The sequence below is a fragment of the Antennarius striatus genome, chromosome 7 (genome assembly GCF_040054535.1).
Source record: "Antennarius striatus isolate MH-2024 chromosome 7, ASM4005453v1, whole genome shotgun sequence".
NCBI lineage: Eukaryota > Metazoa > Chordata > Actinopteri > Lophiiformes > Antennariidae > Antennarius > Antennarius striatus.
This window is the reverse complement of record NC_090782.1, coordinates 22,373,448-22,399,404: the sequence shown is the minus strand read 5'-3', so window position 1 is coordinate 22,399,404 and position 25,957 is coordinate 22,373,448. Positions and strand designations below refer to the sequence as shown.

General features: G+C 43.7%; 1 protein-coding gene across 2 annotated transcripts in view; it reads right to left on the bottom strand.

Moving 5' to 3' along the window:
- Positions 1 to 6,976: 6,976 nt before the first annotated feature.
- syde2 (synapse defective 1, Rho GTPase, homolog 2 (C. elegans)) overlaps positions 6,977 to 25,957 on the bottom strand; it is a 35,613-nt gene continuing 16,632 nt past the window's right edge. For both annotated transcript variants that reach the window (XM_068319109.1, XM_068319110.1), the window contains exons 4-8: positions 24,175 to 25,295; positions 20,161 to 20,287; positions 14,364 to 14,545; positions 13,819 to 14,050; positions 6,977 to 9,786 (exon numbers count right to left, since the gene is read on the bottom strand). In XM_068319109.1, the coding sequence (XP_068175210.1) occupies positions 9,089 to 9,786; positions 13,819 to 14,050; positions 14,364 to 14,545; positions 20,161 to 20,287; positions 24,175 to 25,295 (2,360 nt within the window). In that variant the 3' untranslated portion in view covers positions 6,977 to 9,088. The remainder of the gene's footprint in view (positions 9,787 to 13,818; positions 14,051 to 14,363; positions 14,546 to 20,160; positions 20,288 to 24,174; positions 25,296 to 25,957) is intronic.

The window sequence follows — 25,957 nt, the reverse complement described above, 5'->3', positions numbered from 1 at the left end:
GGGGGGGTGGTGGCTGCTGTCTATTGCCAGGTTGTCACACTGTGTCGGAGATGCTTCAAAAGAGACGAGGACAGCGAGGACGGCAATAGAAACGGTTGAATGTCGGGTGCGAAAGGGGTGGGGAGGGACGAAGGGACTGGGGTTCATTCCCCTCAACAGAAGTGAGCTGGTGTCAACGTCAGTCCAGCCATGACTCATTCACGTGGACGGTCCCGTCACGGAGCGCTGGGGAGGGGGAAGAATGGGCCGATGTGAAGGGGTGCACGGAGGCAGGCGTCCATATGGCCCCCAGAGGCTCCGCTGAGACCCCGGGTGACAAAAGGGGCCTCTGCTCTCCAGTCGTCCCCTCCTCAGACCTTTCTGTTTTTGCAGACCTCTTTCCTCTGTGGAGCCTCTCACTTTCTCCCAGGCCAGCTAAAGAATGTGCCTTCTGCAAACCAGCACAGAGACACGCTGGGAGTGTCTTCGCCCCCGCCTCGGTTAGTTATTATTGTAATCGCCGATGCAAAGAATGTTGTGCAATTGAGCGAGCTTGTATTCAGTGTAAACACTTGTGGCATTTCAAAAATCCACAGACGTATGAAGAGCCGTTTGCAGGTTAGGCTCTTCTGCTTAGAACTCGAGTTTCTTTTATGTTTCGGACAATGGACAACATCGTATAAACCTAGCGACCCCCCAAACCTCAACCCACCCCCACCCCAGGATGAAGGGTTTTCATAATGTCCAATTTCCCCTCAGTTGATTTCTTCATCTAAGTCCAAGAGATTTCCTTAACATTAAAAGAAATCTTTCACTCAGGGTGGTGTCCGTGTGGGACGGCATGCCTGCAGTTCAGTTTTTATTCCCAATTCTTGTTTTCAAACCAAATCCGAGGAAACAATGTGAGCAGGTGCTGTGTAAGGAGCGGCTGTAAATCTGGCCTGGCGAATTAAGCCATTCCCTCGGCATTGTTCTGGATGGCCTCTTAGCCGCTCCTGCTGGGGAGGGTGTTTGGTGGGCTGCAGTGGAGTGAGGGTCCACTGCCTAAATCTCCCACCATGGGAGCACCCCGACCTGAACATTTCACACATAGCCTTCCCTAACAACAGTCAAAGAGTTGTACAACATTTCAAGTTCCAAATGGGGAAGAACTTTAAAACGGAGTCTAAATGTTTCCCTCAGAGAAATGAATGAGTTTGCACATCATCAAAAAGATGTAGGTCAAAAAAACTACACAATCACCGCTGATCTGCTAAAAATATCCTTGCTGAACTTATCGGCATCTCATTGCCGTAAACTGTAACACTGTTTCTCCTTAAAACCTGGTGGCGAGGTTCACGAGTCGACCTTTGACCTCACAAGAGATCGGGTGACGGGGGCTCCACTGTGGAATGTTCCCTCTTGACTTGTTTTCACTTTCTAATTTTCAAACTCTTGAACGTTTGCATTCCGTTCATTTTGCCCGGTCCCGAGCTAATGGAGAGAGATGCTAAAGTTAGCCCTGTTCAAAATACTCCACCGCGATGTTGTGTCGACGATTCACTTTTGCGTGAATCTTCTTTGAGTGACGATAGATCAACGAGAGTTTTAGCTAGCAGCATAGTGGATGGAGAGTTGGCGCAATACAAGGCAGGTTTTCAATGTGATGCTGTTTCCTGGAAACGTCCATTGCAGTCAGACCAGGTTGTATCTTAAGAGTGGGCCCTGTGATCTAATCTAATCAGTCTACCGGAGCAGGCAGATGGGAAAACCTGCAAGGCTTTTCACCATGGGAAGTCTGAACCGTATTTTCATACTGTCACCATGCTGCTATTAGCGATATCAGCAGCTACAGACCTACCGGCAGTGAACGAAAGATAGTGGAAACAGAAGCAAAGATGGAATGTGGAGTTTGAGGCTACCACCAGGACACAGGTAGCTTAGCTTAGCGTAAAAATAGAAGACTGTGCAAACAAATCTGATATAGCTCACCCGCTCATGTTGTCTGTGGATTTGGGATTGTTCAAATTTTGTTGACGATGCTTTAAATTGTTGATAGGTGAGTTTTGAAGGTGAGAAGTGATCATTCTATAGTGCTAAGCTAACCCAGTAAAACTTGATTTTAGCTATCAAGCAGCAAAATGACCAAACATATTCTAAAAAAAAACGAACAAGGCTGTCATAGCTGGTAGGCAGCATCAAGGAGATTTCTGAAGCGGTAGGCAAAGTTTTACTGTTGACAGCTGGGGAGTGCTCCGCTGACAGGAGGCTGCTGATAGCAAACCCTAAAATACCAGCTATGTCACTCCACTTCCTCCACGAAGAACAAAGTTATCACCGCGCCTTCTAATGGCGTGATGTTACAGGCTGGTTGGAGAATGAAAAGTTGTGCCACCTGCAAGTTTATCAAACCATGGAGGCCCAATTTTTTTTTATTGAGCCAGACCACAGCTGCTGTCAAGGCCTCTTTTCAGTTTCACCTTTCACATTTTTCTCTCCTATCAAGCGGAGCAAACCCTCATCCTATCCTCATGCTGAAAGGAGATTGCTCTCGTCTGGTGGAGCGGGAGAGGGTTGGGGTGGGATGGTGGATGGAGAGGGGGGGGTGATGAGCAGCTTACCTTTAGGAGGGATTAGCCTTATTAAAATGAAGTATTCTAGTCCTGAGCGACAGAGCAATGGAGGTGGAGGAGGGTAGAAGCAGGGAGGATAGAGGAGACAGTCTATGTTGTGAGAGGCCCAGCCCCGGAGGATCTGAAGCACCGCTCCTCTGTGTTCTCCTTCCCTCCATTCTTCACTTTCACCTCTCACTCTCTCCCCATCTTCTCCCCCCCTTACCTCTGGTCCACTCTTTCATCGTCACTGCGGTCCAGAACAGGCGGATCTGTCAGCCGTGTGTCAAGAGATCTGCCCCAAGGCCCTCAGATGAGCTGCCAAATACAGCGGCTGGATCATAGGGGAACAAAAGACGCCCCCCAAAAAAAACACATCAGAAAAGCTGGGACCTTGGTAAAATGTGTTTAATAGCTCTCCTATTGAAGGGCACTGCATTTATGGAATGTTTGCCACGGGCTGATGTTTCAGGGTTCTCAGAAGTTACCCAGTGTTGGCTTGTCTGTGTTTAGAAGAGTATAAGTGTGTATGTTGGAGACCAACAACCCACCCACGCAAATCCAAAGAAAGGTGTACTAAAGGAATTAATATTTAGACTTTATATGTTTTAACATATTAAAAATACACTAATTTAATCATATTATGAGAACCCATGATTGAGTCTGAAGCCCAGAGTTCAAGACTTGGACATTGTATGTTTTAAAAAATGGCTTAACTTTCTGTGAAACACAGGATTCAGATCCAGGACTCTCATTGTGAGGGTCAAGCTTTCACTAACTCAGGAGGTCTGAGGTCCAGCTGGATGTTCTCTTGGTTGTTCACCTGGTAGTTCACTGCTAGTTAGCTGTATAGCTATCTGCATTAGGACAATGAAGGAAGTTTGCATAAATGCAAACTTTTCAAGCCTGAGAGACTTTCAAAGGCATGTCCCAGAATCAAATCTTTAGGAATGCCACCATACCATCCTAGTATCAACGGGCAATTCACCACTCCTCTGAAAAATATGACATCACAGACTGGTTTTGCCCACTTCCAACTTAATCCAAATGATTAAATATAACTTCTAGATATGATTCTATACATCAACGTTGCATCAAACTCCAGAAAGGTGGGAATCCATCATCCATCCATTAATTTTTTTTATTTTTGGAGACTAGGCAATCACAGTTATCTCGTCTACAGCTGCTCTACAACCTCGGGGGCACACGTCTGCTGGTGCCTATCCCAGCTGGCTATGGGCGAGAGGTGGGGTACACTCCAGATGAGACGCCAGCTCATCATAGGGCCACACAAAAGACAAACAACCATACATGCTCAAGCTCACTATTTGGTGGGACCAGTTCACCTGAGCTTAATGTTTTTGGAGGTGGGAGGAAGCTGCAAAAATTGGAAAGAAGACGTGTAGAAGAAAATGTGACCTCCACCCAGAAAGGAATCAAACCCAGAACCTTCTTGCTGTTACGTAACAGCACTACCTACAGCTGCCCAGGTGAGAATCCTCCCCATTGTAAAGCTTAGGTATGCTAAATACAGTGTCACAACAGCATGTTGCCAAGCCACCATTTTCATCTGTTTTTACCAGTCTGTATTTACAGGGAGGGCAGCTTACAAGCGACAGTGTCAATGCAGACCATTTTAAAAAGGTAAAGGAGAAACTTTCTGCAAAAACATTCTAGGTACTATATAATTTTTTTATCCTGGTCTTCTTGGCTGCACTAAATGTTTCAGGTAAATGTAGAGCTGAGAGAGCAAACATTTCCACATCCCTGACTCAAAAGGGTATTTGTGAAAAATTATAACATGTTCTTTACATGATATTACTGCAAAAAACTTCACGTTGCTAAGTAACAGCTAGAGTTTAATGTCATGAGGATGATTTTAAATGAACAATTAAATCACCCCAGGCCCTTCCTTGTTTACCAACCCTGTTAGCACTATGAAAAAATACATCCTGGAACAAAGACTGTGTGTTTATGTGACGGCCTGGGTTGACTTGTAGCCATGATACCGACTCAAAGGTCAGTAGAGATTAAGGGAACAGAGCGGAGAAGAAAAAAGGTCTGGTTTCACATGCAGGTGGCTGTCAAGGATGTTTACCAAAAGAGACCCTTATCTCTTCACTCTCCCAAATTAGAAATGAACAAAAGTTTAGTTCAGTTCACTCCAACAGACGGCCAGATATCAAGTGGCGACCCTGACTATCCAAACAGGATCTGTGTTATTATGTCTACCTCTGTCTTCATATGGGATTTCACTCTTGCTTTTATTGGGACTGAGAGAACTGCTTTGCAAGTCAACCATGGTTGAAACAGTTTTAAAATCGACACTTGGCAAGTTTGCACCTGATCTTCAATACAAAACCATTTTTCCAGATGTTTACAGACGGAAATTTAAAATATTAGAAATAATCCGACACACTGAGTGAATCCGTTTCCACCGCAAAAGATTCCAAATATAAGTGAATACTGGCTGAAAGGAGCAAATATTTTTACGGTCAGTATAATATTTGGCTCCATCGCCACAAAATTCCAGCGTAAGTATTTATAGGAGACAAATGTAGGTAGATGCTTTTTTTTTCTTTGCTTCAGTCGGTATATAAAACAGTGCTGCGGGGTGAAGGAAAGGTATTTGTACATTCCGTACCCTAAAGCGTTCTCATACCCGTTCAAGGCTGCAGTGAAAACATATGAATATACAGTACTAGCTTCAAACAAAGTGGCCATTCTCATTTCTCATACTGCCGGAGATGTGTATCAAATCCACCGGAGCTTCTAGAACAAGATTTTCATGGTCGTTTTTCTGTCATGATCTCATTTTGGATAAAGATTTAACATGAAAATGGCATTCAAGAAGCCTCTTTGGGGTCTACCTGCTGCAGACGCCTTCTCAAATGCATATATCTCACCCCAGCGCCACAAGCGTAGCCTTCCGGCAGCAGATTTTACAGGACAGCTAAAAACAGCTGTGTTCTGGGAATGTCCCTGAAGCTGAAGTTGTTCTGGGAGATTCCCACAAGCCAGCTAGGGCAATTCCCCCGTCCTTATCTGTTTTTCTCCGAGGCTGTTACAGAGCCCCTGCACTAGGGATGGGAAATTAAGAAAAAGAAAACACAGCTCCACTTTCTGAGCTCGGAGGTGATTTGGGTGCAGCTGCAGTTTCAAATCATTTGAACAAGCATGAATTCCAGATTTTTCCATGTGCTTAAAGAGGGAGAAAATGTTCACCGTACATTATTCCAACTGTGCTGAAGTTTAAATGAGTTCAACTTTAACCAGCAAGCAATTTTTTTAAACGAAACAGGAGACTGTACATACTTTTATTATGTGGTTTGTTTATTGATATATCAGGGCAGTGATTTGACGTACATATCGTCCCTGATTGGCCGGTTTAAGAAATGCTGGGGAAAAAGTGATGAGGATGTTCATCAGCCAGTAAAGAGTGACCAGATTCATGACATCTGCATTTGTCTGCAGTCTGGGGCAAGAGGTCAAACTCAGGCTTCATCACATCATCACATCTGTAATCAATCACACAATCACACAACAGTCATCAGCTTTCTGCGGCTTTTATCAAGTTTCACACGCCAATGACTAAAATAAGGTCTTAAGGTTAGCGATGTTACGATACTCCCTCCGGTCTCACTTTCTTTTCATGCCCTGCAGCCGTGGAGCTCACTTTTCTATTTCTGTATCTACCTGATGGAAAGATATTGTCATCATCTCACAGGGCAGTGATTTCTACTGTGGATAGACACAAAGCACTTTTGATACCATCTTCAATGCATAAAAACTTCTCTTCATGTTTGTATCTGAACGTACAGTATTTGATGATCAAACACAGCTACTTCAGCTTCTGGTTTGTTGTAAACAGACATATGGGAGGATGATAGACTATTTACAGATGCACATATCAACTGTCAACATTTTTTTTGGTATAAATACAGTTTTTTAATAGTTTCATGGAAATGTTCAATGTGTAACGGCTCAGTATATGGCATTTGAGGCTAAAATTACATTTTGCTACGAGGACCAATCACCTTATCGAGCACTGGAATCATTTTGAGGTTCCAAGGGTTTCATCTCGGGATCTGTACATCTGTCAAAGCAGAAACCAGCATCAGTGTTGTGTTCAAGCTTGTTTGTGATGCAGCTCATGAAATAAAACGCTGAAGGACCACGATCATTTCGAAATGTGTCTGCATGTGAATGTAGATTAACACGTTTGAAACAATTTGTCATTTTGCCCTTCATCTAGAAAATATATGCACTCAGTGTCAAAAGATTTCATACCCGGATTGTGTTGCATAAAATTTTCTTATTGCTATGATAACCCTGCTAGATTATAAAAAATCCCATAGGCAACGGTTGACTTTCTTTTTCTGATATAAAGACACACATTCCTGAAGTGACTGTAAAATAATATACTTTATTATGACCATACTTTTCTCAAGACCAATACAAAGCACTTTTTCTTAGTTCTTTCTTAGTTTGCTTAGCAACGCTTTCCATATTATGTAATTTTTTTCTCCAAAGGACAACAAAGCCAAGACAAAAGATAAATCACATCACATACACAGAATAATACCACACATTTAAATGATGAACAACTGTGTAAAAAAAAAAAAAAACATTCGGCATTTCCTTTTAAAGCCAATCTTAAATGTGTGTTAGCCTTCCTTTATGTCCTCTGGAGAAAAACCTGATCAGTGTGTCCGTCTATTGGGGGAAACAGGGTGACAAAACATATAAGTATACATTGCAAAATACGTCTTTTGTACACATAAATATCAAATACAAAGGCAGATGATATAGAGCCTTGTTTATGTCAGTAAAGCTTTTGACCATGCAACGTTCAGTATCTTAAAAAAAAACAAAAAAAACACCAGAAATCTTGAACACAGCGTAGTCCACCAGAGACACAACAATGCCAAATATATACACAATACAATAAAAATAACAATATCACCGTTTCTGCAAGATTTTATCGTATACTTTACAGCTAAAGTTGTACCGTTAGTCCAGCACATTAAGATGTGTACAGGTAGCTCGGGGGGAGGACAGGCTATCACTAGGAGTCAATACTACGAGGTCATCAGAAGCATTTAAATACGCCATTGAAATAGAAGCTGTAAAAATAATATACTCCCAATACATTTATATAATTATATACACATACATATAGGTTAAATACTGATCATTCTGAATCCCTGGATTGCTGAAAACGTCCTTTGTCGATTTAGGCAGTTAACTAAGTCGTACTAACTGAGGCGAAACGCTAACAGTTTCCACCGCTGCTCTGAAAATTGTGCTTCACATTTGGACTTTTTAGTGTTTGTTTGTTTGTTTGTTTTTTTTGTCAAAAGCTGGGAATAGCAGGAAGGTGACTGGCTGGTGAGTTGTAACAGAATAGTTGGATATCTGAAGAAAGAAAGTGATATTTTCTTAGCATTAAGACCATGGATTTTACTAACAAGCATAGTAAGTGAGCGCAGAGAAATTTAGAGACGCTCGAAAAGTGAATTTCGGCAACTGTTTCCAGTCTTCATGCCGAGATAACTATCTTATATCTCTAGCGTAGGGTTTAGCGTACAGACACGCGCGGTATCAGTCTGTTCTTCTAATTCTCAACAGTGACAAATAAACTCTCAAAAAGTTCTTTTCTTTTCAGGCTTAACTGGTTCTCATGTCGCCTGAAACTTCAAATGGAGTCCATACAGTGTCAAACCCAGGCATGAGCACGCCTGTAGAAGCCTTAGCATATCACGCCACACATTTTAAAGCCATGTTCTTTCATGCAACTTGAACAGGAGGTTTCAGTGGTCGCCCGTTTCTCCCTAAATCCGGTCCAGTCAAATATTTTCTCGTGATTGAACTATAATGACAATCTACGACATTACTGCCTGCCTCGTAAGTGCATTATTGTTGTACAACATTTAGTGTTTCATACCTCAATAGAGAAGCTCTCTGCTGCCTTAAAAAAAAGGAAATCCACCCTCAAACAGAATGTGCTCCCTCTCTTTTGATAGTCTCGGTTTGATTTTTGCTCAACTCTCTTCTAGATCGGACATTCATTTTCAGCTCTTCAGAACACAGAAGATTCCATCCTGTCGTTGAAAAATATCACTCCTAGACCATAAGAGGGGAGACATTTTATTTCACTGTGGATTCTCCTTTTGACTTACCACCTTCACACAATTAAGGCACCTTTTAAACCCCTGAGGGGTCAATGGGTTCTTCTAATAAGAAGAGAAGCAACGATAACAACATGGAACACAGAACCGGACTGAAACAAAACCGACGACATTAAAAGTAAGACAGCCGACAGCCATAATAAAAAGAAAAACTGAAAACATCACGGAATGTCTAGGGGTAAGGTACATATTCCAGAAGTGCCCTGGTACATTTCTTCTCGTCTCATCCTTTCACAGCAGTACCATGCCGTGCCGACGTCATGGAAACACTGTGGCTGTATCCTGAAGCACCGCGACCTCACCAGGCGGTATGAGCATCACTAGGAGTCAGTATCCGACGTTGAGCTTGTTCTTGTTGAGCTCCCTCTCCAGGTTCCCTATCAAAGTGTCGATGCTCTCCTGCAGGTCTCTCAGGTTGACCCTGTTGCTCAGCACGGGGCTGATGTCCTGGATCTTCATGTAAGCCTGGTAGGCGTGTTCTTTCGGGAGTCGAGGTGGCAGGATCATCATATCCTCCACTTTGTCGTCTAACGACTGCCCGTTGCCCGAACTGTCACTCTCTCCTTGCTTCTCCTCATCCTCCTCTTCCACTTTTTCCTCCTCCTTCACCACCTCGTCTCTCTGCGGTTGCTCCGTCTCAACGGGACAAGACGCTGGGCTCGTGATCTTCTGCCCTCCGTCTTCCTCTATCTCCTCGGGGTTCTCTTGCTCCTCCTCAGTTACCTCCGTGTCCTCAGTGGGCACGTCGTCGTAGTCCGCCTCCTCTTTGCTGGGACACAGCAGAATGTCAGACGGGAAGTAGCTCTCGCCGCAGTCGCTCCAGTCGCCAGCGTACCGGTTACTGGGGCTGTCCAGACGCCCCGGTCTGGGCCGCAGAACGCCAGCCATCTCCGCTTCAGACAGGTTCAAGACCTGGGGACGTTCTTTCCTCCGACGTAATGGAGGAGCTGACAGAGGTTCAGATGAGGCAGGAGCCAAAGAGACCGCAGGGAGCTGGGAGGAGGATCGACCATTTGGATCCACAACTGAAGGAGCAGACAGGGAGACAGGCGGGGTTAATCACATGATTAAGGAGTATTAAAGCCAACAGCCTTGACATTTTGGGAAATCTGCTTCTGATTTCTTGCTAAGATGAAAATAACACTGAAGTAAATATGCAGCTGCAGCCAACAGCTGCTTAGTTTAGCATTAAGCATGGAGTTTTATTGCCCTTTTTAATTAAAGAGACTATTTCCCAAAATGACAAATTTCTTTAAAAGGTTAGTTCATATAAATTCAATTTTTTTCATACAACCATATTGATCTATCTATCTATCTATCTATCTATCTATCTATCTATCTATCTATCTATCTATCTATCTATCTATATCAACAAACACACACACACAGTGGCATGAAAAACTTTGGGCACCGCAGACAATTTCCATGACAGTATTTCCATTTATTAATCATTGGTTGTTTGGATCAGCAACTTCATTTTGATCCATCAAAAAAACTGATGGACACAGTAGTGTTTCAGGAGTTAAACCACTTTAATTTTTACAAAAGATGTGCTATATGCATCAAAACTAAATTAGACAGGTGCAAACATTTGAGCACCCATGCAATTTTGTTGATTTGAATACCAGTAACTTCTCAGCACTGGTTAATTGGAACACAACATTGGCTTGTTGAGCAGACTGGATGCACCTGGTAGACAGGTGCCTCCAATCATCACTAAATCTATTTAAGGCGGCGGTTTGTATGTTGTGTTCCTCTTCTTGTGGTGAATGTCAACATCATGGGGGTTTCAAAATAACTTTTAAATGACCTGAAAGGAAAGTTTGTCCAACAATATGATTTAGGGGAAGCAAAAAAAAAAAAAAAAAGAGGTTTCAGCTGTCAGTTTCCACTGTGAGGAACATAGTGAGGAAATACAAGACCACACACAAAATTCTTTTTAAGGCCAGAAGTGGCAGGCTAAGACAAATATCAGAGAGGCAAAGGTGAAGGATGTTGAGGGGTGGTCAAGGAGAAGCTGTGCAGAAGAATGACGTTGGAAGAAACTTTTTCTGCACACACGTCACAAACGCTGCCATCTGAAGTGTGTTAAAGCACAGCTGGAGCAGCCTGCTTCATTTTAAGAAAAAGCTGGTGTGGACTGATGAAACAAAGATGGAGTTATTTGGTCATAATAAGGGTTGTTATGATGGCAGTGAAAGAACACAGCACTCCAAAATAAACACCAGCTACCCACAGTGAACTTTGGTGGTGGTTCCATCATGCTGTGGGGCTGTGGGGCCAGTCCTGGCACTGGGAATCCTGTTAAAGTTGAGGGTTTCATTGATTCCTCAGTATTAATAGGTTCTTCAGAATAATGTTCAACAATCAGTCATAAACCCATAACACTGCTCAGAATCTACTCTGGTATTGATGTAAAGTAGCAAGAACAATGTTCTGGGATGGACGTCCCAGTCCCCAGATCTTCATATCATTGATCTGTGGGATGACTTAAAGCGGGCTGTCCATGCTGGTCAACCATCAAACCAACTGAAGATGTTTGGTGTGGAGGGATGGGCCAAAATACTTCCATTCAGAATGCAGAAACTCACTGGAAGTTTTGGGAAGCATCTAGAAGATGTTATTTTGCAAAAGGAGGATCTATTAAAAATTGTGATTTTTTTTTTTTCTTTCTGTTGGGGTGCCCAAATTTTTGCACCTGTCTAACTTTCTTTTCATGCATATTGCACACCTTCTGTTATTCCGATAAACCAATCAACCTGGTTTCACTACTGAATATTACTGTATCCATCTTTTTTTTTTGGATAAATCAAAAATCAAGTTGCTGATCCAAACTCCCAATGATTTAGAAATGGAAATAATGGAAATTATTTGTTCAGGTTTATCTCACTCTGTGAGATTTTGGCAATTTTTTCCCCCAATTTTCAAATGACAGGTTGTTTTGTAATTAACTAGTTCCAGTGAAAACTGTTCAGTGTAACATCTGAGGATCATCCAGAGTACTATTCATTTATTTTCAATAGAAACATCCGCGGCAGACACACGGCCAAAATAATCCAAACATGAACACGCCATGCTGTGCTCAGAACACATGCAAGTCAAACCACTTTACTGTGAATTTGAAACCATTCTTCAAACGTAAAAGACTAAACTTTAACCCTGTTTGAACATTAGAAAATAATCATCTGCCTGTGCCTCACAGATGGAAGAGTGAGCAATCCACCACAAGCCTTTATCTCTGCATACCTACGCTGGTTGAGTCTGCTAGCTCTCCCTGACTGGAGTGGAAAGGAACAAAAAAAAGAGTTTGGGCTGTAAATCATTCAAGTACAATATAAAGCATGTCTCAAGTTTTTCAAGTGTATTTTTATCCTTACATGCTGTAAAAAAAAAAATCTTTTCATTCATTGGGAGCTGCGGCCGCTGATCCGGTATTTATGTGCAGCGGTTGCACGCCTTGCTACTCTCCTGAGGCGAAAGACTCAAGTAATTATCACCTAAAACAAACAGAAATTATCCTCTCTAAAGAGACGTGTTATTTAGCTTCAGACAATGATTCACTGATGCTTTGATTAAAGCTACTAGCTGTCAGCAGAGAAAATCAATCCAGGAAGCAGACAAAAAAAAAAAAAAAAAACCGCGATCACAAGGTGTCAACATCGTGTTGCAATTGTTGCAAAAGGCTCTTGTGCTGATTTTCTGGTGGCGTCTGGTGTTAACCCTTCACACTAGCACATAACTCAAAACACCCCCGTTTGTTCCTTCCAGCATTCTGTTCATCTCGTCGTGTGCTAACGGCGCACAGTTGACAAACTGTGTAATTTACACTAGAAATCCACTTAACCTCAACACATGTACGCTCATGCTCGCCCACGCCTCCTCTGAACCGTGTCAGACGATGATGTCTTCACACTCCTACAAAGACATGCGCGTTTGAGGCCCTGAGCAGCGAACTTGGAGGTTTGCGTGTAAAGAGGTGTGAGGAGGCGGCTGAAAATATCCCATAATGGATGTATAATGTCGGGGTGAAGCTTCAGGAGCTGAGGACTAAAGTTAAGTCTAGAATGTCTTTAATTACAGTCCAGGCGTCCACTGAGCTCTGAGCCGGGGACGCAGGCGTAAACAGAGGCCTGACGCTGGCCGGAATGCTCGCTGGAGGTTATTACCGGTCTTTGTGGACACTCGACACATCGCCTCATCCCTGCACACACGCGCGTGATATCCCCTGAAATATCTTGTTTGACTCTTGAAATTCCACTTCAACGTCTGCAATTATGGGATTCATAAATGCTGCCTTTCTCAGGTGATGCACGTAAGAGACCTCTCTCTGAGTGTTACGTCCTCAGCTGACGTAAAGCAGGGTGGAGGATTCAATCAGCAATCTGCAGACTGACTAAGGGATGCTGTTAAATCTGTAAGACAGACGAGGAAAGTCTTTAGAGGAATTAAATCTCAGGGATGAAGTCAGTCCGGTGAGGCTAAACTACCCGCATCAGGTTCTGGGACTGAAACAAATGTCCTCCACCGGCTGCTCTTTCATTGTGGATCCTTTCATACTTCACACTGTGCAGACAGCTGCAGCTGCGCAGACAGACACACGGACCTGTTGTGAGGAAGGGGGTCGGTTTGTGGAATCTGACTGGTATCTGTCCTTGACTGGAGATTTATCTTTGGACAGGGGCCACGCCTTAAAAGTTGGGCTTACATTGGGGCTTATGTTGGGGTTTCATCTTGTCGGGCCTGACAGATGGCGACCAATGGCAATCAGAGCTGTACTTACGGCAGCAGCGGATAGCCTCAAGCATCAAAGCGGTCCTTTGATGGCTCTTTGTAAAGCCGAACCACAGACTGGCACTGATTTGTACCCTCATGCAAGAGGGTACAAACACACTTACTGGTGTCTGGCATGATCTGACTATAAAATATACCAAAATACTAGACGGAGCTGGATTTAATCTGACGAACTACACTAAAAACACCAACGAAAAATATGTATTTTTATCATCTGTTACCTCAATGTTAAAAAAAATTTTAAAAAGCGCTGAACAATCCCTCACCTGGCCAGAGCTGCAGAAGGTAGTGCAGGACCTCGATGTGCTTCTTGAAGTGCAGCGCGCTAGCAAGCTCCTCCGAGTCGATGAACACTCTGTTGGTGTGGCAGGATGCCTCCTGGCGCTGGCTGAGCAGCACGGGCCCGAAACACACCGCCAGGTTCTGACACGTCATCTTGTTCACTTCCTGGTAGGACGCTACCAACTTTAGGTGGTCAAGAAGCCTCCGCAGTGTCATCTGTTGCACACACACACACACACACACACACACAGAAATGAGACATGCTATTATTATTATGATTAGTAGTTTCAGTTGTACCACCGGCAGCGGCCGAGCTGCACTGCGAAATCCACTTTTATGGGACTTTATAAATGTTCTGTTTGCCAGAAATTCAAATTGTGAAGTTGTAATTTAAAAAAAAAAAAGGAAAACCACATTTGAAAATGCGCTAAGTGAACATTTTGATGAATAAACTCTATGGTCAGATATATTCGTAAAACGTTTAGCATCCGATTCATCTGACTCTGAGTGTGACGCTTGTCTTCCTCACCCTCTCCACCTCTGGCAGGCTGTCCAACAGGCTGACCGTGTGGTCCGAGTCTGCCTGGTCGTTCTCGCAGCCGGTCGCTCCTATCCGCAGAGGCCTCACCGCCATGGACTGTAGCACTGCCTCGTATAGGTGCTTGGTGATGAGAGGGTACGGCAGCTCTCGGAGATAGTCCTTCAGCACTCCTGGGGGGGGGGACAGAACAGCAGCATGAGATGGAGACAGAGAGAGGATATTACTTTAACATAAGTAACATTTCATTTGAAGAAGTTGCGTCATTGAAAGGTCAAAAGCTTCCTTCTTTTTAATAACTGATCCTGGCACAGTTCCCTAGCTGCAAAGTGAGGTTTCCGTGATTGAGGTCGACCTGACTCTTGCAGCCAAAGGTGTTGGAAAGACCTGACCAGATATTCACACCTATGAATTCAGTCTCCTGCAGTTCACACAAAAGTTCTTGTCATCAAAGGTAAAGGAGGGGATAAATGATTAAAGGAAAGGAAAAAGAAGGGCCCGCGGCAGCTCTTTGTGGTGAGCGTCTGCTCGTCTTTTCCCCTGCACGGCGCTGGCTCATTTTGTAGAGGCAGGTTTGGAATAGAGTCAACAGCAATATTCTTTAGTACACACTTATGGAGTGTAAAAAAAATAAAATTTATATGACTAAAGGCTTGCTGCTGGAATAATGATCAATAAAGCCTGTTATGGGTTAAAGCTTCTAGTCTATCTCTAATCCATCAATCATTATTGAAGCTCTATTAACGACGCGTACGGCGGAACGTTCTGTACATCTTCAGCATTTGTTTGACTCATATTTGAGAGCTTGGGGACACATGAAGTGGTGCAACACCACTTATTACGGTTGGTGGCAAAATAGCTACAAGGCGAACTAGTTCGGGCACAGCGAAGAAGGAAAAAAAGGAAGTTCAAAAAAACTGTCCTGGTCGTACTCAATGACCTTATAGACCAACACTAAGTTGTTATCTCTGCTTTTTGCCACTTCGTCCTTATGTCATCACAACCTTCGCTGTCCTCAAGACTTCTGCGGTTGCTTCGACATTGACATAAAAGAGGTTGAGCATCGAAATTTCATTTCCCAACAAGCACACTGGCACTGGGTCGGGGTTGCGTCCACCTCAGGGAGACGAGCAGAGTGGTTTTTAATAGGATTTAAAACATACTTCATACAATACTCCTTGTGTCCCTTTTGATCTGTCGGTATGCTCGCGTTCCAGTATCTCGTTCTGATACGTATCCTTGTGATCTTTTTATCTTTGGTATGTAATCTGGTATCGGCGCAAGGTGCGAGATCATTCTCCTCGACGCTCTTCCGCACGTGCCGATTTCAAAACAGATTGGACGGGAACCCTTTGCAAGCGTCCTACCCCACCCCCACCCCCACACCCCCTCCCCTCCATTGACAATCTTCACGGATAATTTGCTGAGATAGTTATAATCTGCTTGTTTCATCGCAAGAAAACAGACTGCCTGGAAGCAAAAAAGACGTCTTTTAATCCTTATCAGGGCAAAGCGCTGCTTTTCTTTTTGATGAGCGGGGGTATATCTTATCTGTTCTTGTTTATGATTTTTTTCCTCAAAATTAAAACAGCCGTACGGTAGACCCTCTGACCTTCCTCATTCCGAGACACCGATCATCTAGACACAACAATGGGAAGGCCTGAGTTCCTGCTTCATGGAACAAAACATCCCCTTTTCGCCTCACGTGGGACTTCTCAACGTTATTTTAACGTCAAAAATACAACCGCCGGTCGAACCTCGCCTACGTGCGAGTACGCGCGTGTTCTCCTCAAGTGTGGAGAATACAGCCATTCAGGTGAATCATTAACCCGCTACGAGTCAGCGCTTGTGTTTACTTTCGTGTCCTTGTTGGTGCCTGATCCACACGCGTAAAAACACGCACACAAACACACAAGGTCATGGGCTCAGGGGGGGGAGAACAGGTGTGCTTCACCTGCAGGTGCTTGGCTTTACCTTACAGCCGAGGTGTCGGCGTCGGTATTTGAAACCGTTGGCGTTTGGCTTCATCCCAGCAGAGATACAAAAACCCACGTTTACGTCTTATGTAATGCTCTTATTTCTAAATTAATTCCGATGTTTCGGTGTTCCAAATGTGCCACCAAACACTACAAGGCACACAATGCATTGGGGCACGGCTCTACCTTTGACCTGTTGTTCAAACAAAGCGTAAGGTCACTCCTCTTGTCAGTGCTGCAGTCAACGCCTTGTCTGGAGAACAAATGGGGGTTTGTTCTCCGCCCGCCACCCCCCCTTCCCCCTCTCTCCGCTGTCCCGCATGCCCCCACAGCACTAGGGGGGGCCAGAGGGGATGTGTGAGTTTCTGCCTTGCGGCGCGGCGAAGCTTGTGCACTGTGGTCTTGTCAACTTTTCCACAACCCTCAAAAACCCCAAATGAGCAAACCCCCCATTCCTAACTCTGGAAACAGTCGTGCTCCTGTGCCCAATTCTGATCCCCGACCTGCACTTTGAGAATTATTCTGACACCCACACAGGCCTGCAGTTCTTTGTAAAGTGGTTGCCTGCCTCCCCAGGCCGGCCCAGGGTGCAGCTAATCCCCCATGCGTGAGCCAAATACCATCTGTGTTTGTTCGGCAACAAAGGGGGCACTTGTTAATGACTTTCCATGTCTTCACTGGAGTACTGCTGAGGGTGGAGGGGTGGGGGCAAGGCAGGGAAGTTGACTACGGAAAAGACGAGTCAGACAAGGCAACGTAAAGACCGCAAATGAGGATCAATAACTGCAGTGAGATCTTCAGCCGGCAGGGTTTGAGACACGCGAGCTCCTGAAGACAGGGGACCAATGTCTCCACCAGCTTCCTGTCACCAGTTCACTTCAGAGGCTTTGTTTCAACACAAAGACCAAAACAGGTTGAGCTGAGGGTTTAATCATTGCTTAAGGTCATCAAGTGTCCTCCAAAACCAAACTTGTTCCACAGTGATGAGTTCTACATTTGTTTTATTAAAACAAGAAGGGTCTGAAAATACAGCAGGCACTGGTGCCAAACGACGCTCTGAGGGGAAAGACTTAAAATATTGAGTGAAATATTCCTACTGGGGCTGAAAAACATCAGTTCATGTTTTGACTTTGTTTCTATCTGTTCAAGCTTTATGACAACACAAAAAGGTCACTGGGAAGCGCAACGGAAAACTGGGGATAAGGCAATCCTAAATTTAACAGTGTCACCGGTTATGTGGATTTCATGATGTTTTAAAGGTAGAGATGGTAGAGCTTTACATTCAGGTAAGAACATCACCCCTTCTAGGCCACATGTGGTCAGTTTAAATGTAAAGTTGATCTATGGTTACCCTGGTCAGTCAGTTGGTTTGATCAGTTTTAGAATTTTAGAGTTGTCCAGTCAGGACAGACTTAATAAATGCTTCAAAACACCTTGAAATGAAACGCATAAAGCGCTTTCTACCTTCTACCAACAGGCAGGGTACAAAAACATTTGTCTGCAAACATATTTTACAAATGCGGTGACTTGGGTTACTTTTGTTTCACCAGTGTAGAACCAAATCGTCACTTATGTGACATTTAACGACTCATTTATTCACAATTCATTTAAGAGTATAGCAACTGTGTGCTGGTCAAACTCAGTTGACTCTTTTACGTTGGCATCAATTTGTCCACAAGAGGGCAGTGATGAGTAAACGGATTTAAACTGAGTGTAAACACTGGGCAAACATGGACAAATATACATTGAATGGAGAGTACAGACAGGAGGCTCCATCTGTACCGACGTACGTCTACATCTGAAGCTTGTTGCTCATTTAGCTAAAAACTGTGGGCTCTTTTGACTAAGTTGTGATTAAAAACAAAGGAGTGCATTTAAAATGAACACAGTTTTGTACACTGAGCATGTTTCCAAGCTTCGGATTGAACTCTGATCCCTGGATAATCCCTTTAACTACCTCCTCTTTCAAATTAGCAGTGTGTTGGGGCAGACCTCTTACCTCATCATTGCTGTTCACTTATTAGCCTCTAGTCTGACTCCACACTAGAGAAACTTTGTTAATCCATTAAGCGGCCTTCATGTCTTACATTGGGTGACGTAACACGAGGGGACATTTCAATGTAACCGTTAATTTATCCGAGGAAATTAGAAGGTAAAAAAAAAAAAGTTCTTAAAAAGCTCAATAAGCTAGGAGATTGTTGTTTTTTGCAGCATGCACCACAAACCCATCATCTACCTCCCTTCCCCCTCTCGCTTCCCTCTCCCACTCGGTCCCATCTGCAACAGCAACTCGCTTGGTGGAGCAAATTTAGGCAGTGAGCAAAAACCAACAATCCGCACTGGTGCTGGCCCTTTTTTTCTAACCCGCTCAACTGTTATCTGTGTTTTTTGCCCTGCCATGCAAATGCATGCGGATCAAAGCAGGCGTGATAGCACGACGCCTATACGGGGCCTCTTCCCAAAACCAACAGCAGCTCCTACAATGCCAGGGGTTTCCACGGTCTTCCTCTTTTTGTGGGAGAAACAAAAATCATGACCAAGTCATTTTGTACATCTTTATACCCCCCACCCCCCCACCCCCTCGAAGGGGGGGGGAGGCTGTGCAATGTGGAGATATGACCGTTTTTGAAAGTTGAAGAGTCAAACATGATTGACAGACACGTTTGATGCCACTTGAAACTGTGACAGGTGATTGAATGCTTTAAAAAGTAAAGCATGCATTCAAATTCCAGCTATTTTTTTTCTTCAGAACAATAAAAAAAAATTTTTTTATCGTTATTAAAAAATTATTTTACTTTTTTTTTTTTTTTAATTCAGTTAGTGATATTCGTTTTATGTGATTAAAAGTGACCTGGAAGGGGACAGCAAAAGACTAGCCTCAACCACCAACCTTAAGGACAAAGTGTGTGTGTGTGTGTGTGTGTGTGTGTGTGTGTGTCTGAGCCCTTCCTTTAGGCATCGGTCTTTACTGTTAGTTCGCTGCTGGAATGCTTTCACGACAAACAGCAGTCTCATCAATGTACACATGTGCTGACCTATTTGCAGACACACCAGTTCAGACACGCATAGTGGGGAGCGATGTGGATCGATACCGAATCCAGACTCCATCTGGTTAACGTCCTGTTTATTTTACTATCAATGCACATGTTCCACAAGCTCTTACCGTCGTAAATCATTTGCATTCTTCTAAGCTATTTCTGCTCCCTCCTGTATTTACTCAGCTTGAAGTTTCTAGTTTTCTAGTGACATTTTTTGTGATATTTTAATCAAGATGCTTTTCATTTTGTAGGAAGAACTGTGAAATCTTTGCTTAAAAGCTTCTGCATAAATATTATAAATAAATATTGAGCCACCAATGCTCCTCTGACTTTGAAGCTGACAAATGTTTCTGAAACATACCTGCACAAAACATTTCAAACATCTTTAACCTTATAAAGGCACTGTCAGACTTCAACGACTACATCCACCATTCTCATTTTGGTGAAACGGACTCCCCACCTGAGTCCGGGGCCCGACCATGGCTCAAATGAAATCTAAACTTCTCTAAGAATCTCTCTGATGTTTCTTTGCTCTCTGGATCCTGATCTTGATGTAGATGTGGAAAACAAAGCCTGTGATTCATACATCTATGTTTTGTCAATGAAGGAGAACTCTAAACTTTACGACTCGTAGACTTTATCTGGAACCACTTGTTCCGTCTGTTTTTTATGAAATCTGAGCGTTCCTCATTTAGTAATACTCCAAAGAAGAGCGGGTTCTGAACTCTTGGGAATCCTCTATAGTTAGATGCATATTAGCATCGATCGGTTTACCTGTGATGACGTTGACGTCTGGATAGGTGTTTTCACACAGCTCCACGGCGTTGCTGTCTCTCTCGAACGCCTCACGTAGTTCCTTCTTCACGGCCGCAGATCCGCACAAGCGATAGAGACCCACCACCTGGAAGCACATAAGTAGGTCAAGCAAACAAAGCATTTGACGGAGAGACAGACATTTTTACAACCCTATTGATCACATTCTGCGTCTGAGCTCAAACAATGCGGTGGACGGAAGCCAAAACTACTTTCACAGAAAATCCGTGTCTGTTTTATCTCTGTCGAATGGCAGCTCACTTAGACAGCTGACACCCAGTGAGATTTTATACCCCTCTGTTGTATATTTAACTTTTCTAGGATTTCACATTCTAATTGAAAGTATTTGACACACAAAAAAAGAAAAATCACCGGTCACTGGTTTCCCCACTGGAACTTTCAAATTTAAGTGAATTAAATGACTTACATTTCCTATCACTTTATTCTATAAGCTCATTTTTATTATTATTTCAGACTTTTTCTTATTATGAAAATTTTATGTTGGTTGTTTTATGTCTGCATCATAAAGATGAGTGTCTGCTCTCTGATTCTTGAGGTTTTTTATTTTATTTTATTTATTTTTTTTATTGGTGGTTTTTTTGGTCCAAAGCGAGTTTTTCATGCAGGGTCATATGTTTTACAGATTTTAAAGGCTTGACACAAACTTGGACCAGACAAATAAAACTTCACTCAGCTTGACTGACCTCCCCTCAGCAGAGACAGACAGGCTCTTTCAAACATTCAAAGATATACGACCTTTGTGTCTTGCTGTATTCAATTTCTAAAGGGAAATTAGAGCGTATATCATTGTAAAAATTCAGCGTAATGGAGTTCAACGCTCAGGAATATGCTAAGACTAAATCAGTCCATTGTGTAAAATAAATAAAGAAAAAGCGGGGCTATTTTGACTATTTTTAAAGCACTTTTTAAATTGTAAAAGAAAGTTTTTGCTATTTATTTACTCTATATGTAGATTAATTTGAAACATCCATTTCTAACCATTAAGACACATGGATTCTCAAGTGAATAAAGGAAAAGAAGTCTTGTGTTTTTCCAAACTACAATCACGTCTTTAAATCTCCAGTTGACAACTCAGCATTTTAAAACTGAACGCACGTTTAACGTTTCTTTAATCTAAGCCCTCAGCGTGAGACTTAAAGGAACTCTTCATTTCCTCGAGAAGCAGACATTTAATACTTGAAAAACGCCACCAAAGGTCTCCTTGTTATGCCGGGATTAGGCCCTGCTACCGACATACCATAATTTCTCTTACATGCGTCTGTCTGGTATGTGGCATAGCAGTCCAACTGGTGTGGTTGCCCCAGCAACGCGTTAAGTTAGCTGGCTGTGAATGGCGGGTTGGGTCCGGTTCCACGCAAACACACGCGCTTACTGGTGCAGAAGCGTTTTAACGTCTCTCCACCAGACCGGCTCTCCTCCGGTGGAGCACTAAAGCTCACGCGAGAGGCAGAGAGGAGGACAGATTAGACTGGGATTTGGCTTTGTGTGAGAGTAAACAGAAGTCACTGGGCACAATGAACAACAAGTCCATTCAGAAAAAAAAAAAAAAAAAAAAGAGTCTCTCTTTGGAGGGAGAGCCGAGCGAAGGCGGGCAACAGCTGTTACCAAAAAGAGGGCTTGTACTCATGGCCTGTGGCACCAGGACAGGCCAGACCTACAAAGAATAAGCAGACACAATGACCACCAAACCAAACAAGTCCCCTCGACAGGAATGTGGATTCGCAGGAGCGTTGATGCGGGATTATTTTAAATGTCCGTTAAAATCTTTTAAAGATGAGAGTTTTTCTGCTTCTTCAAAACCTTGACTCATCTTTCTCATGAGATGCGTATAATGATACGCTCTCATCTTCATTGTAGCGCCCTGCCGGGCATGATTCACTGATAATAATGACTACATTGAACAATTTTCTTTTTTGAATTATTTTCTTGCAACCTGCCCGTGTTTCATTCAAACAGCAGTAAAAAAAAACATAAATAAATTAAACTTGTTATCCAAAAAACATGGAGAAAAAACAGAAAATCCTAACTCAGCCAGTTAAAACTCAAAGTAAAGCAGAAAGTCAAGTGGATTCTCAGAAATGCTTCTAATAAAGACATTCTCCAGAGAACAATCTTTCAAAAGCACCATTGTCATGTAAACTGTCAAAATATAACTTTGATCTCTACGTATAGGAATCGTTAAAAAAAAAAAAAATTTGCATGAGCGCGAGACTTTTTCAAAATATAAAGAAAAAAAAAAACATCCTCATCTAAATCATGTTGACATGCAAATGGTGCCAAGAACTCACCAGCAATGTCCCTTTTCCAGAAATGATGACCCAGTTACACAAGATAAAGCACAACTCACATACATAACTCCAGTCTGTACCACAGACATTGTCTGCAGTCTTTACAAAAACACCCGCAATCATCCAACGTCTTAAAAGCTCAGCGACGCCCTCAGGACACTCTTTTTTTTGACTCTGAAAAGCACTCTCCATCCAACATGTAGATAATCATTTGTAAAGGCACACTGCTGCACGTCAGGCCTTGCGTGATTTAGTAACATATCCCTCGAATTCCTCAGGGATCTGGTGTCAGCCCCATCTTAAATCCTGAATGTCTGCAACCTGGGGGAGCCCTGACACCTGCTTTTAGACCCAAACCTGGCGGAAAGTCTACTTTAAATCCATCTCCACAGTGAAAGTCAATGGAAAAACAAGAACAGAGAGGAAGGAAAGAGAGGCGAGAAGTCCCAAAAAAAAAAAAAACCAGATAGGAGGGAGAGACAAATAGGAATCACACACAGTCATGTCCTAACAGGAGTAGAGTGAATTACACAAACATGAGAAATCTGAGCTGACATATAATGTTTTGGTAAAGTGAGAGGTATAGCTTAGCTGGGAGGTGAGTAAAGTCTAGACTCTTCCTCCAGAGTAAGAATCGGATTCGTGACCTGAGATGACAGAGGTCACCATCAGCCTCACATCTGTACGCTGATATGTTTCATACATAAATGAGCGGAAACTTTTGGTTTTCCATTTTTGAAAAATGTAAAACCATTGAAAAAAAATTTATTATTATTATTATTTTTTTGGATAATCAGGTTCATTGAAACTGGCATCACATAATAGAAGCATAACTTTAATGACCAGTCGGACTGTACCATGTTAGTGTTGATTTGTCATTTGATATTTTCTGATTAATCCCTTGATGACTATGATTTTGGTATTGATTATTTACTATGCCTGGTTAATAATGGGGTAGCACAGTGGTGACATATTTAGTGTTTAATTTCAGTTTAAATGCCAACGTCGTAGAGCATTCCCCCACAACACTCCTGCTAGGACTCAGTACACGGGGCGGAGTCTGATTTGACAGACAGGCTCTTCGGAGGGGCCCTAATGTTTGCCTGTTGGCCCCCAGGCACCCGCTGCCCCTGGCATGCCCCCCTAGAGTGATCAGTCAGGAACGGTGGCCAAACACATTTACCCCCGCCGTCTCAAGTCTAATTAGGAGTAACTCCACCGCCTCTCTCTCTTTTCTCCCCAGGCTTCAAAGAGCACATGAAATGTGGCAGTGGGGGGAGGGGGACAAAACAAGAGCCGATCACATGATCCGGGCGGGGGGGGGGGACACTCCACTTCAATATCGCCGCCACCGCGTCAGCCTCTTAACTCTTCAGTCTTTCTCTGGTGTGAACAAAGCAGTCAGTCGCCTCAGGAAGGCTCAGACACATCAGGAAGCGTGGTGCATCGCTTCCATCCATTCGTTTCACCCCAGTCATTCAGCGCTATGACAGGCCGCAGGGCCAGTCCTCATTCCGAAAGGATGCTCCATATTCTTATTCAAAAAATATATTATATCAAATCATACAAAGCATTTGTTTTATCCTAGCGGTCTGCATACACATCCCTACGTACTGTAATTACAAATCTGAAAAGTAGATGAAATGATTCTACGAACTGTACTCACCTGGCAGCCTCTCTTTTCAATCTCATTGATGCACTTGCTTATAAGCAGCGGCACCATCAGTCCGGTGTTCTCTCTCTCCACCACCCGCCACGCCTCCACGCCAAACACCTGGGGCTCCCTGTCTCCATCCGGCCCTCCGTCCAGCGAGTTCTGCCACTGCTCCATCAGGCTCAGCTTGACGTAGATCAGCCCTCGCGGCTCCAGCTTCACCGCCAGCTGGTGGCAACGAGTCACCCGGAAGAGCGCCGGCAGAACCACCGTGCCGTGGCAGCAGACGCGGTTGCGTCTCGGCGTGGGCTCCCAGCTGAACACCACCAGCTTGAGGTGTTGGGCGTTCTCCAACTCGATGTTGAAGGTGTGGTCCATATCCAGGAAGGTAGTTCGACACGTGAGGAGAGCGGTTCGCGCTTTATTGACCGAGTCCACCTGGATGGCGCAGTAGACATCTCGTGAGTCGATGCGTGGAGGTTTGAGGTCCTCGGCGCCGTAGAAGTGGAGGCTCATCAGTCCAGAGATGTACTGGCTGCACTTGGGCTGCTCCGTGAAGCTGTAATGACGGAAGGCATCAATGTCCAGCTCCATGCCGTTGACCTTTGAGCTTCCGCCTCCTACTTCGGTCTCCTTGCCTTTCCCTGCCTTCCCCTCTGCAGACCCATGCTTCCCAGACTTCGCCACGAGCTCGGGCGAGTCTCCATCGCTGAGGTAACCGCCTTTACTGGCGGACTTGGAGCTGCCATTGCTCTTCTTCTTGCTGAAACTGTGTTGTGTTGACACGCTGCTGTCCAGGTGGTAGCGTGAGATAACGTTACGGCTGGCTGGACCTCCGCCAGACGAAGCTAACCTGGGAGGGCCTGAGGGATGGGGGGCGGTCTCCGAGGCGCTCGCGTAGTTTCGGGGAGAATGGGCTCTGGGCTCCAGTTGACTGCTACTGCTACTCGGGGTCCCCTTGACACTTAGTTTTCGACTGAGTTCTGGAAGCTTCTTCATCTTCATGGAGATCTTCCGTACGGTGCGTGGAGACTTAATCTTGTCTGGAAAGGACCAGTTGATGGAGCTGCTCTTCTTGGTTGGGTTTGGGCTTGAGGGAGGGGAACCAACGGCATTGGGAAGTTCAGGCGCATCTATGGAGAAAATAACAGAGCGATGGAAAACCTGATTAAAAGGGAAACGTGGGGCATTTTGAAATTTTTTTGGTGAGCGTTTTGTGGACAGGTTTAAATATTTACGCTGGCAAATTTGACGCTGAGAAAAAAATGTTGAAGAAAGCACAATTTGAATAATGCACAGAAGCAAATGGGTACCACCAGTCTTAAGTGTAATTACTGGTTGGACAAAATCTTTCCCCTCAATCCCATGATTACGAGCAACTGTATTGAGATGTCCAGCGAAGACAGACAGGAAAAAGACTCAAGCTAAGAAGCGCTTCTACTCAAGGCGTCCTGGAGCGATTAGGTTTACATGCAACCCAGTAATCCACCAACAACGGTACATTCAGCAGGCACTGCTTTACAAACATCAGAACACTATATAATACAGTAAAATGGTCCATACATGCAAACCTAGACGGCGATTTAGATAATTAACAGTTTAAAAGAATGGGTTGCAGCAATGGCATCAATGTGAAGATTGTTGGGTCTATAAGCAAGGGGAAAAAAAACTCATTATAAGTAACTCATCATTCAAGTTGAAAAAACATCCATTCCGACTGGACGTCGTAGGCAGTTCACGCCTAACAAGATGTGTGTAACGTGAAATTTCAAAGTCTGGAGTTCCACGCAAGAGT